This window comes from Cetorhinus maximus, chromosome 10 (assembly GCF_964194155.1).
Source record: "Cetorhinus maximus chromosome 10, sCetMax3.hap1.1, whole genome shotgun sequence".
NCBI classification, from domain to species: domain Eukaryota; kingdom Metazoa; phylum Chordata; class Chondrichthyes; order Lamniformes; family Cetorhinidae; genus Cetorhinus; species Cetorhinus maximus.
The window spans coordinates 134783001-134796594 of record NC_135888.1 but is presented as its reverse complement, the minus strand read 5'-3'; the positions used below and the strand labels follow the sequence as shown (position 1 = coordinate 134796594).

The 13594-nt window shown below is 42.5% G+C and overlaps 1 protein-coding gene and 1 pseudogene across 2 annotated transcripts; both read right to left on the bottom strand.

Moving 5' to 3' along the window:
- Positions 1 to 1085: 1085 nt before the first annotated feature.
- Positions 1086 to 13188, bottom strand: LOC144685360 (uncharacterized). Its single transcript, XM_078549767.1, has 2 exons — positions 10601 to 13188; positions 1086 to 3734 (listed from the first exon to the last, which is right to left on the bottom strand). The coding sequence occupies exons 1-2, from the start codon at positions 12990 to 12992 to the stop codon at positions 1282 to 1284; spliced, it is 4845 nt and encodes a 1614-aa protein (XP_078405893.1). The 5' UTR covers positions 12993 to 13188; the 3' UTR covers positions 1086 to 1281.
- LOC144686057 (protocadherin gamma-A8 pseudogene) lies at positions 3971 to 7454 on the bottom strand (annotated as a pseudogene). The gene has a single exon (XR_013577839.1). The product of XR_013577839.1 is annotated as a protocadherin gamma-A8 pseudogene (transcript).
- Positions 13189 to 13594: the final 406 nt, after the last annotated feature.

Sequence of the window (13594 nt, the reverse complement as noted above, 5' to 3'; positions counted from 1 at the left end):
GTGGTGCTCAGAATGGAAAGGTACTGTGTCATCAGCTGAGGGAGCTGATGCCATGAAAATTTATGGAGTCAATGATGAGGACTCTCTGTTATTGTGAATAAACACAATAATTAAGAACGTGCCACAGGGAACAAACAAACCACAGAGAAACAACCTTCCATTTTCGACGGACACATGTCAATCTTGAAGGAATGGTACAGTGCAACAAAACCACCATGCTCAGCAAACAGAATTTAGAGAGAACATTGTACCAGGGTTACGCCCTCACAACTCTACTACTGTAAGGCCACCTCTGGTAGATCTATCCTGCCAGTGGGACAGGACACATCCATGGATAGTGATGAAGGAGTCTTGAAATTGGACTGAAAGTTGTGGCACTCTGAGCATCAAGATACATTGGGATGTTATTTCCCTAGTCTGTGTGACTGCTTTCCCAATTATTAGTAACTAGATATTAGTAACTTGGCAGAGGCACCTGGGTCAGTTGTGCCTTTTTCCTGTCCGGCACCTGCATCAGCCCTGGGTGCTCTGTCCAAGCTTGTTAGGTTTTTCTGAAGCAGTTTGAATCAACTGAATAGTTTGTCAATTTCCAGGGAATCAACCACATTTCTGTAGGAATAGAGCCACATGTAGACCAGATGGTGTTCTTTTCCTACAGGATATCAGTAGCCCAGCGAGGTTTTTGCAACAATCTGGTAATTTCCAGGTTAATTTCAGTAACTGTATTTAAATTACCCAGCGGTCAAGGTTGACTTTGAACTGATGCATCTGGAGCATTAGAGTCCAGGCCCCTAGGCCATTAGGCGAATAATATCATGATGATGCCACTGTACCCTTAAATATTCCGAATTTATTCAGAAATCCACATACCTAACATGTGGATAAATCTCAAACTTTAAGTTTTCATGTAAAATTAAAGCTTAGAATACTGTCATGTTTTCTATTAACATCTTACTGAAGTGTTGTACCAATTTGTCAAGATCTGCTTACTTTAACCAAAGAAAATTTTAAATAAATAGATTGGTTTCTTAGCTAAGTGGCAAGTAATGTTTAAAAGTAAAAAAAGAAAGTTGAATCCAAATTGGTTTATTATTGATTTATTCGTTTGATCAGTTGCTGATTTTTTAATGGAAGTGCTTGATCCCGTATTTATCGATATCCATAAATTTACATTATAATAAAACTTTGCATTCCTTTTCAATTTCCCATGGAAGAAGACAGGTATATGTGACAAACAGAGCTAAGGTTATTCTGCCTCCTTTTTTATTACAGCAACGTTACCTAACATTGCTCTTGAGGCAATGGTGAAACATAAGGCTTCAAGAACAAAAAATCAGTCTTGGAAGATTCCGGGGATAAACAAACCGTATAATGATAGGGTTCAACATTGGGAACTATTTCTCCAGCATCAGTGTAGTTTAAAGGGGCCGGCGGTCCAAATCTTTCAGGATACGAATAATTTGAATCCTCCCGTTTGCAGCAACATATTGGAGAATTGTAGCCTTCAATAATACTTCTGTCCTGCTTACACTTGATGCCAATCAGGAAAATTATGGTCACAAGAAATATTAAGGTGGTTGAACCTAAAGCGATGATCAAATAGAGATTTAAATCAGTGACATATTCAGGATTTCTGACCAAGCTGCTACTTGCAGGGAATTTTTCAGTAGCATTGGCCAAGATCGAAAAGAGGATTTTCACCGTGCTGGAGAGACTCGGCTGTCCATTATCCTTCACCAAGATCACGAGGCTTTCGGTGGAGGCATCGGGCTCCGAAATGCCTCGGGCTGTCCTGACTTCTCCAGTGTTAAGCCCCACGTTAAACAAACTGGGATCAGTGGCTTCCAGCACCTGATAGGAGAGCCGTGCGTTCTGACCAGAGTCAGCATCAGTTGCGATTATCTTCGTGACCAAGTATCCCTGAGCCGCTGACTGAGGCACAATCTCCACGGCTGCTGATCCGCTTTGTGCTGAAGGTGAAACAATTACTGGAGCGTTGTCGTTTTGATCCAGGATGATCACATTCAAGGTCGCGCTGCTGCTCAGCGGGGGAACGCCTGCGTCTCGGGCTTGAACTTGGATCTGAAAGTTCTTCCGTTGCTCGTAGTCAAAAGAGCGCAGCGCGTAAATGTCCCCGTTGTTGGAGTTAACACTGATGAAAGAAGAGACTGGCAGATCTTGCATCATGTCCGACATGATGGCGTAGGAAACAAAAGAATTCTGGTCCATGTCTGGATTCAGAGCAGTAACTGCAAAAATAGAAGCACCCGGTGAATTGTTCTCCATCACATACACAGTATACAACATTTGACTAAATTGTGGTGCGTTATCATTTACGTCAGAAACCGAAATCGGAATGGTTTTATTTGTGGATAGTGGAGGAGACCCCGAGTCCGTGGTTAAAATTAGTATGTTATACATAGAGAGGGTTTCACGATCCAGCACGCCGCTGGTAATCAGTTTATAATGGTTACTGGAGGATGTTTGGAGCTTAAACGGGATATTCTTTGAAATTTGACAGTGAAAGTTTTCACCAGAATCCTGGTCGATTACATTGATCAAAGATATCAAAGTTCCTCGCTGAACATCTTCGGAAACCATGCTCGACACGGATGTGACCTTTATCTCGGGGGCGTTGTCGTTCACATCAATGACTTTGATGAGGACTTTCGAATGCCCCACAATTGCAGGTGATCCGTTGTCCACAGCTCGTATGTCAAGCGAATAAGTGTTTGTTTCTTCAAAATCGAGCGCTCCTTCAATTCTAATCTCCCCTGTCTGTGCGTCCAAACTGAATAATTCGCGCACTCTTGGCGAAGCAAGTTTGCTGAAAGAATATGTTACCTCAGCATTTGGACCTTCGTCCAGGTCATGAGCGCTGACTTTGATCACCAAGGTGCCCCGGGGGGCGTTTTCTGTTAAGCTGCTCCGGTAAATCGCACGATCGAACATCGGTGGGTTATCATTGCTGTCCAGGACGGTGATGAGAACCTGAACTGTGCCGGATCTGTGAGGGCTCCCACCATCAGTCGCCGACAGCACCAGCTGATAGGACGACTGCTGCTCGCGATCCAGAGGTTTCTCCAGCAGCAGTTCGATAATTTTAACACCATCCTCCGTTGTTTGCATTTTTAAGCCGAAGTGCTCGTTGGGACTGATTGTGTAAACTGCAACTGTGTTTATTCCAACGTCCGGGTCTTGCGCACTCTCGAGAGGGAAACGTACCCCCGGTGCAATTGTTTCGGCAATCTGTAGGGAAATGGTGTTATCCGCGAAACTGGGAGAATTGTCATTTACATCCAGGATCTCCACTTCACCGCGATATATCTCGAAAGGGTTTTCTGTTACTATTTTAAACGGAAGAATGCACGTAGCGGCTAATCCGCAGATATACTCCCTGTCGATTCTTTCACGAATGGATAAAATCCCATTATCCAAACTGACCTTCAAGTACTGCCTCCCGTCATCCGAGGCCAGCCGAAATTTGCGAGCTGACAATTGCCGCACGTTCAGTCCCGAATCTCCAGCGATATTCCCAACAAAAGTGTCCTGCTCCAATTCCTCGGGAATGGAATACCGAACCTGTCCCGAAGCCAGGTCTGGCACGCATGTCAGAAAAGTAAAAGCAAACGTTTTGAATGTTAAGGCGTCGTTCCTCTGCGAATTCGCCATTGGTCTGGACTGAATCATTTTCCAAATCCAGGCCTGTAGTCGATTAAAACAGCAGGCCCGGTCTTACCAGAAAATACGTACACCAATATGCCTAAAGCCGAACTGACAAAGTCCGCCACCTTCTCTTTCTGAACTTGCCTCCACAATCTAAACGCGGACACTGCTCGCTTCTCGTTGATTCCGATCTCTGTCCGTGATGGGGGAGGGGCAATAGATCTAACACGGCAATTGAGTTTCTTATTGGTACACAGCGACACAACCAGTCCTTTTCAATAACTACATCAGCAATTCTTAAAGCTAGACTGCTCTTGCAGCTGTTTAATATTGTACAACCATAAAACGTAGTCAATGATAAAATCAACTGCACAGCTTATTCTGGACTATTGCTCTTAGAAAGGCATTGCAACCTCTTTAGAGTGTAATTTTTGCTAAAATATTGAAAATGATAATCAATTCAACGTCAAAGTAATAAATCATGGACATTTCGGTGACCCTTCTCGACTTGTGCCTGCACAGATTTTGGAGTTTGTGAATCTCAGTTAACTGAATTGTTAACAAATTGAAGTCTACAGATTTACAAAGTCTGTTCCTTCATAAGTCAAGAGCAGGGAATTATCACAACTATTGTGATGCTGTTTCCAGATAATGTTGACCTCGTTAACGATACAAAAATCATGTTTCAAAAATGCGCGCTTCAATTTCCAGATATCAAGTTAAAATTTAACATTCTTCCGAATTTCATGTTACCAATTCTTAAAACAATTAAGAAAAATCTAAAAAAAAAGAAGTCCAATTGACTGCGGAGTTCGGTGCTACAAACTATTATCAAGGGTGTGAAAGATGGGCATCGTTTGTTATCTTGTCTAGCAAGGACAAGGGCAACCTGTAAAACAATGATAGAGTCCAAATAAAGAAAATTACAGCATGTCCCTGTCTAATATTGGTTAAATATCAGGAATAAAAACACAATGCGAAGGTATATCAGTAAACACGAAGCAACATCAAAGTGTAATATTTGACAACTGAAATGAAAGGAACACGATTCTGGTTATGAGTTCTTGGCTCCTCCCCAAGTTCCTTCATAATCTAATATTGCATTTGCTGACACTTGGGTGTGACACCGACAATGCGAAGTCTTCTCTTGCTGAATGGTAAATGGCAAATACTGCACAGTACCATTGAGGCACACAAAAACCTACCACTGTTTTCCGTCTTAAGACGTATATGATGATAAATAACTTCAGTTCTCCATTTCCATTACTTCCAAAGAAATTATTGTTGCTCCTGTGGCAAGGTGGGATTGCAAGGCTTGAGGAACAAAAAGTCACTCTTGGATGATTCTGGCGATAGACAGACCGTATAGCCATATGTACCGGGGATGGGGTAAGTTTGGTCACAATCATTTGCAGAAGCTCTTGACACTGATCCCCCAGTAAAGGCACCAGTCGAACCATGTGGTTTGTAGCGACAGCCTGGCGAGTTGTAGTATCCAGGACGGTTTCTATCCTGCTTGCACTTGATGCCAAATAGGAAAATAATGATTCCAAGAAATATGAAGGAAGTTGACCCCAAAACAATGATCAAATAAAGATTTAAATGGGAATGATGTTCAGAATGCCTGACCAAGTTACTACTTTCAGAAGATCTTTCAGTAACATTTCCCAAAATTGAAAAGTGGATTGTAACCGTGCTGGAGAGACCCGGCTGTCCATTATCCTTCACCAGGATGACCAAAGTTTGCGTTGTGCCATCTTGCTCCGAAATGACTCGGGCTGTTCTGACTTCTCCAGAGTGAAGCCCCACGTTGACCAAACTAGGATCAGTGGCTTTCAGCATGTGATAGAGGAGCCGTGCGTTCTGACCAGAATCAGCATCAGTTGCGATTATCTTGGTGACCATGTACCCCTGAGCCGCTGACTGAGGCACAGCCTCCACTGCTGCTGATCCGCTCTGTGCTGAAGGTGAAACAATTACTGGAGCGTTGTCGTTTTGATCCAGGATGATCACATTCAAGGTTACGCTGCTGCTCAGCGGGGGAACGCCTGCGTCTCGGGCTTGAACTTGGATCTGGAAGTTTTTGACTTGCTCGTAATCAAAAGAACGCAGCGCGTAAATGGTCCCGTTCATCGAATTAAGGTTGAGGTATCTTGACAGCGGAAAGTCCTGGATAAGATTTTCTGTGAATGAGTAAGTGACGTAGGAATTCTGGTCCAGATCAGGATCGGAAGCAGTCACTGTGAAAATAGAAGCACCGGGAGCGTTGTTCTCCATCACATATGCTGTGTCCATGCGTCGAGCAAACCTTGGGGCGTTATCGTTTATATCAGAAACTGAGATCTGGATGCTTTTATTTGTTGATAGTGGAGGAGACCCCGAATCCCTGGCTAAAATATGTATGTTGTATAGAGGGGTGGTTTCCCGATCCAACAAGTCACTGGTCACCAATTTATAATGACCACTTGAAGATGTTTGAAGTTTAAAGGGAACGTTCTTAGCGATTTCGCAGTGAACCTGTCCGTTTTTTCCTGAATCGCGATCGATTACATTGATCAGACCTGTCACAGTCCCGGGAGCAGCATCTTCAGTGACCGTGCTCGCCACGGACGTCAAGGATATCTCAGGGTCATTATCATTCACATCAATTACCTTAATGAGAACTTTGGAGTATCCTGCAATTGCCGGCGAACCATTGTCGACAGCTTGAACATCAAGAGAATAACTGTTACCTTCTTCATAATCAATTATGCCGTGAACTCTAATCTCTCCTGTTCGCTGATCCATACTGAACAATTCTTGCACTTTCTGTGAAACACGATTACTGAAAGAATAAGTTACCTCCGCATTCGGGCCTTCGTCTGGATCAGTGGCATGGACTGAAACCACCAAGGTGCCCCTGGGTGAGTTTTCCACCAGGCTGACTTTGTAGACCTTGTTATCGAATGCAGGTGCATTATCGTTGCTGTCCAGCACAGTGATAAGAATACGGGCTGTCCCAGACCTGGGAGGACTGCCTCCGTCAGTGGCCGTCAGCATCAATTGAAAGGATGACTGCCGTTCGCGGTCCAACGGCTTCTCCAATATCAACTCGACTGTCTGCGTACCGTCTTCTGCACTCTCCACTTTTAGACCGAAGTGCTCATTGGGGCTGATGTTGTAAGTAGTGACTGTATTTGTGCCCATGTCTGGATCGAGTGCGCTCTCTAGCGGAAATCGGGAGCCTGGAGCAATGAATTCGGCCATTTGTAAGAGAATGGCACTCTCCGGGAAACTGGGCGAATTATCATTTATATCAAGAATCTCCACTTCACCGCGATACATCTCCAAAGGCTCTACCACTACAATCTCAAAAGAAAGGACACAAGCTGGCAACTGCCCACACAGCTCCTCTCTATCTATCCTTTCATTAGCAAATAAAATGCCCGTTTCTAAATTCACCTCCAGACATTGTCTTTTATTAGCATAGACCAGTCGGAATTTTCGAGCCGACAGCCTCCGAATGTTCAATCCCAAATCCTCGGCGACATTGCCAACAAAAGCGCCAGGCTCCATTTCTTCGCGAATCGAGTAATGAATTTTTCCGAAAACCAGATCCGACACAAAAAGAAGGAAAATTATAGCCAATCGCTTGAATTTTAAGGCGTTGGTTAGCCGTGACTCTGCCATTGTCTGTTATATTTGGAAACATGCAAAAATAAACCGGCAGTCCATTAAGGTCAAGCGCCGCCCGGTCGCATAATCCACAAAATATCTTTATATCGGAAAGTCACGGGAATGGACACAGATCTTTCCACGAAATGAATGCAGGCAACGATTGTCTTTCTGTTTCTGTTCCACTTATGCACGGGAGGAGGAGCAATAGATCTCTGGTTGTATTTGAGATCCTCATTGGTCCGCAGCGACTTAGCGACTCCCTGCCTATGATTACAGCAGTTTTTCTTAAAGCTGCACAGCTCCTGATGCGAGGGCTTTCAGTCACGATGATCCTTTTAATAGTGCGCAACCATAATCCGCACACGCCAGCACAGATATCTCTCCGTTTCCTCTTCGCAGCCTTTATCTTTAAAGGTCATCACTACTCCTTTCAAATGCCGCTTGTATGATCATGTTGACTCTTTCCCTCCATTTCCCTTACGCATAACCTGCGACGAAACAATTTCAATATTTTTCACGTCAGCATCACAATTATTTTTCCACGTCTCACAAGGTGATCTTGTTTTTCCACAGGAAAGTTTCCATACATATCAATTCATGAATAACCGCCCTATCTTAATTGTTTTCAAACTCTGGTGAGTTTTTCAGCTGCTTTCGTAAAGAGTTTTAAAATGTTGCCGGTAACTCCTTTCCAGATGGAGAAATTGAATATTGTTTTGGATTTTAACATTACTTAGTTTTGATCAGAATATATTAAGGTTTTTTTTTTAAATTATCTTCTAACTCGTGAAATAGCTGATTTTGCAAACAGACATCTACATGATATGTGAACCATGGGAGCTCATTTCAGATACTCCATGCATAGCTGGCTTATAGCTTCAGCTAGATTTATCAGCATTATAAATGGGGAGGGGGGATTGTATAACTAAAAGGATGGAAATGATAAAATATTTGGAATTAATGGAAACTAACATGGAAAACATGAAAGGGAATATAAATCATCACTTTGTCTGTGAAAGTCAGGTGTGGAATCATGAATACTTGAAAAATATTTTTTCATAATCAAACCAAAAAAAATGCAAGGATAAGCAACCAAGGTAATCTATCTAGGAGTTATGATCGAATTTTCAAATACATTGCTCAGAGTATATTTCATTCTAAATGAAATATAATTTATGATGTTGATGTACGAAGCATATTCTTGCGACATTTCCCTATTGGGATACTTTGATTGGAATGTCAAACAAATTATGTTAGGTGGGTCAGTCCCTACATTCGATTGTAACAGGGGAATGTTGAGAATGTCTCCAGCATTCGTGAACTATTGCGGCAGGCGCTAATTTGTAGATTCTGGATATGTTTACGTCACAGTTCATGAGAATCATACTCTACTGCTAATGAGAGCGCAAAGAAAATAACGACAATGAGATATGAAATAAGATTACGCAAATTTAATTACAGGGTCCAAAAATTGTTGCTATAGATAAAAATAAAAATATTGAACTACAATTAAACCAGCAAAAAACTGTAAACTAATATGAAGTAATTTTAACGAGAATTAGCTCTACTTTTTCAAAGAACAGCAGCCTCTGTTTTATTGTTAGGTAAGTGGATATTGAAACTGGAGGTGGGATTCTCAATGAAATTGCCAGCTTCACTCACCCTCCGGGAAAATCAACCCCGCTTCACATCCATGTTACTGTTACTTGTCCAAAATCATTTCTGCTATAAAAAAAATCTTGCAATTATTCACACTAATTTAAACGTCTGCCACCTGATGTTGCATGACTGGTTTGGGGAAAATCATCCTCCACTTCTATGATTTCTTTTTCTCCTCTAGCACCTTCTCTCTCCACGGTGGACGTTCAGCTTCTGTAATCACCCATCAGCTTCGCTGTTTGCATAATATAAGCCTAGGGACAACCCCGTCTAGCACCAGGCCACAAATGCTTCGTACCCTCGAACAATATTCATCCATTGACGACTCAAATGGAGACTCCACGCTGTTTAATACGAATGCGTTACCTCCATAAATGTAATAATCAGGTGAATGCCCCAACAACTGCCAAGCACACGTACAACTATGTTGCAAGTTTTGAATCCTACGAACTGACCAGTGAACTGTAAAGATCTTCATAATCTCTGAGGCCTAGGTACCCTGCAGCGCCATTGGCGTGATTTTGGTCCAACTCATTTTAATGGACAGCAGAGATCGGTCTAGACAGCAGAAGTCCAAATCTCCAGCTTTATTCTGGCAAAAGAGTTCTGTTGGCGTTTTGAAATGATAAGTCTCATTGTTTTTTTTTTGTTTTGAAATGATAAGTCTCATTGTTTTTCCTGGCGTTTTAACTTGGAATCTGATTTTAAACAACTTAATGTCAATGTTAACCCAAATTAATTCCCAGCAGTGCTTATTTAAAATAGCTATGCTGATTGGGTTTGATAACTAAAGGTGGGAGGAGATTGATATGGAACATAAATACCTACATGAACTAATTGCACCAAAAACCTTGTTTCAGTGTTGTCCGGAGAAATAAACTATATACTGCTCTGTAATCTGTGATTGCAGACAATATTAGTGCCATTATATAAATGGTGTGACCTATGTAAGTTGAATAGTTCTTTTTCTTCCCTTAGCTTTTACATAGGTTCTTCTCTTCAAATTTTCCTGATCCGAAAACATTTTATATTTTATTCTAAAATGATAATTTTACATGTATTAATGATTGTAAATAATTAGATATTTTACGCCAACGCCGTGCCATTTTTAAACAATTTCTGGTGAACACCAATGTGGAAGTCAAGATAACAATGCATTGGACCAGCTATGAACTTTTAAAGCTTCACCGTAACCCTTTTCATTGTTGTGAGGGAATAAGGGCCTTCTACTCGCTTATGCTGGCATTTAAAATTGAAAATTGTAAAGCGAAATTTTCCACATGCATTCACATTTCAGTGCCACAAGGTCAATTGTGGAGCTGACCTTACGGCAAATTGAAGGGCGTGGCTCGTGGAAGAACTCGCCTGCCATTCCCAGTGCAAAGATGCCAGTTTAGACGCGACGCTGCAGTATCATGGAGCCTTTTATTTTGCATAATTTCCTTTGATTGACAACACTGACAGTTACATGACAAGAACGATCCCTTCTTTTCGCAATAAAGATCCTTAAAGCGAAATAATTTCAGTAATTCAAACGGAACTGCTGCACATACGGATATGATAAAGATTGACAGTAATTTAACTCTGCCTCGATGTTATCAAATCTTTAGAATTTAGCATTTCTCCTGAGACATGGGCGGTGTGTAGGGTTTCAGAAACAGAAAATCGCTCTTCGCTGATTCCGGAGACAGGCAAACCGCATAATGGTGCGTCTCCGGGAAGCGAACAATCTCACCAGTCCCAGTATAGTTTAAAGATTCCGTCAGTACAGGTCTCGGATTAAAGGCATCATTAGAATCTTCCAGTCTGTAGCAACAACTTGGGGAATTGTAGTCCTCGGAAAGATTTCTGTCCTGTTTACATTTGATGCCAATCAGCAAAATGATGATTACAAGGAATATTAAAGAAGTTGAACCTAAAATAACAATTAAGTAAACATTTACGTCAGAGACATATTCAGGATTTGTCACTAAATTGCTTCTTTCGGCTGAAATTTCAGTAACATTTCCCAAAATTGAAAAGTGGATTGTCACCGTGCTGGAGAGACTGGGCTGTCCATTATCCTTCACCAAGATGACCAGAGTTTGTGTGGTGGCATCTAGTTCCAAAATGGCTCGGGCTGTTCTGACTTCTCCAGTGTTAAGCCCCACGTTAAACAAGCTGGGATCAGTGGCTTTCAGCACCTGATAGAGGAGCCGTGCGTTCTGACCAGAATCAGCATCAGTTGCGATTATCTTGGTGACCATGTACCCCTGGGCCGCTGACTGAGGCACAATCTCCGCTGCTGCTGATCCGCTCTGTGCTGAAGGTGAAACAATTACTGGAGCGTTGTCGTTTTGATCCAGGATGATCACATTCAAGGTTACGCTGCTGCTCAGCGGGGGAACGCCTGCGTCTCGGGCTTGAACTTGGATCTGGAAGTTTTTGACTTGCTCGTAGTCAAAAGAGCGCAGCGCGTAAATGGTCCCGTTCATCGAATTAAGATTGAGGTAACTTGACGGCAGGTAGTCCTGGATAAGATTTTCTGTGAATGAGTAAGTGACGTAGGAATTCTGGTCCAGATCAGGATCGGAAGCAGTCACTGTGAAAATAGAAGCACCGGGAGCGTTGTTCTCCATCACATATGCTGTGTCCATGGGTCGAGCAAACCTTGGGGCGTTATCGTTTATATCAGAAACTGAGATCTGAATGCTTTTATTTGTTGATAGTGGAGGAGATCCCGAGTCCCGAGCTGATATAGGTATGTTATACAGAGGAGCGGTTTCGCGATCCAACAAGCCGCTAATAATCAATTTATAACGGTTGCTCAAAGACGTTTGAAGTTTAAAGGGAAAGTCCAATGGGATCTGACAGTGAACTTGTCCGTTTTCTCCAGAATCGTGATCTATTATATTGATTAAAGCTATCACTGTCCCCCTTGCAACATCTTCACTGACCTTGCTAGATACTAAGGTCACTTTAATCTCAGGGGCATTATCATTCACATCAATTACCTTAATCAGCACTTTCGAATGGCCTGCAATTGCTGGTGAACCATTGTCGACAGCTTGAACGTCAAGTGAGTAACTACTGGCTTCTTCAAAATCAAGGGCCCCTTGAATTGTAATCTCTCCTGTTCGCCGATCCAAACTGAACAATTCCTGCACTTTCTGCGAAACACGATTACTGAAAGAATAAGTTACCTCCGCATTCGGGCCTTCGTCTGGATCAGTGGCATGGACTGAAACCACCAAGGTGCCCCTGGGTGAGTTTTCCACCAGGCTGACTTTGTAGATCTCGCGATCGAATGCAGGTGCATTATCGTTGCTGTCCAGCACAGTGATAAGAATACGGGCTGTCCCAGACCTGGGAGGACTGCCTCCGTCAGTGGCCGTCAGCATCAATTGAAAGGATGACTGCCGTTCGCGGTCCAACGGTTTCTCCAATAACAGCTCGACAATTTTAGGACCGTCGTCTACAGTTTTTACTTTTAGACCGAAGTGCTCACTGGGGCTGATGCTGTAAGCAGTGACTGTATTTGTGCCCATGTCTGGATCGAGTGCGCTCTCTAGCGGAAATCGGGAGCCTGGCGCCATGGATTCGGCCATTTGTAAGAGAATGGCACTCTCCGGGAAACTGGGCGAATTATCATTTATATCAAGAATCTCCACTTCACCACGGTACATCTCGGGGGAATTTTCAAACACTATTTGGAAGGAAAGAATACATGTAGGGGTTGGTCCACAAAGCTGGTCTCTGTCTATTCTCTCATTGACAAATAACATCCCAGTTTCCAAATTCACCTCCAAATAGCGCTTTATGTAGTCAGAGAGCAGCCGACCTTTCCGAGATAACAACGATGCGATATTCAGTCCCAACTCGTCAGCAATGTTACCAATTATAGCTCCCTGCTCCAGTTCTTCGGGAATCGAATAACGAACCTGTCCAGAAACCACATCCAGTTCGCAAAATAGGAAAATAAAAACTATCACCATGAATTTCCAGGCGTTGCTCCTTTGTGAATACGCCATTGTTGTCGGACTGGATTATTTTACAAAGCACAAATTTAAGGTTGCAGACGGTTAGCGTGACGAGTCAGTGCTGCCAATATGCCTTCCACTATCTCAAACTGTCGAATTTACAAAGTATTCCCCTCTATCCTCCGTTAAGTGGTCGCACAATCAAAGCGCAGACACCCTAATCTCATTCTCTGTGATTCTGCTCTGGTTTCGGTGTTGGAGGTGGAGCAATGGATCTCTCGCTTATTTAGGATTCTTATTGGTGGACAGCGACACAACGCGTTCTTGTCAATAATGACACTAGAAATTCTTAAAGCTGGGCTGTTCCTGAAATGATCGTGATCGTAATAAGCCTTTTAACGGTGTGCAACCGTAATGCCCAGGCAATTTTATAGGCCACTGTTCATTCTATTTTTTAACATTTCTCTTTCAGCTTTTTGTCAATGCTTTGAACCGTGAGTGAGATATCATTTTTGAGCCATCCTACCTGCTATGTCATCGGACAACCCAATATATTTAAACAATGCCCATTTTATATGTTCCTTCTGAATGTCAACAATATAGTTTTTCTATTACCACATTTACTTGCTCCCTAATTGGGTTTAATTTAGCAT

Coding starts and splice junctions, on each gene's coding strand:
- LOC144685360 (XM_078549767.1), bottom strand. CDS start 12,992: ATGGCGTATTCACAAAGGAGCAACGCCTGGAAATTCATGGTGATAGTT. Junction 3,735..10,600: donor GCCCATGTCTCAGGAGAAAT/GCTAAATTCTAA, acceptor TTTTCTGGTAAG/ACCGGGCCTGCTGTTTTAAT.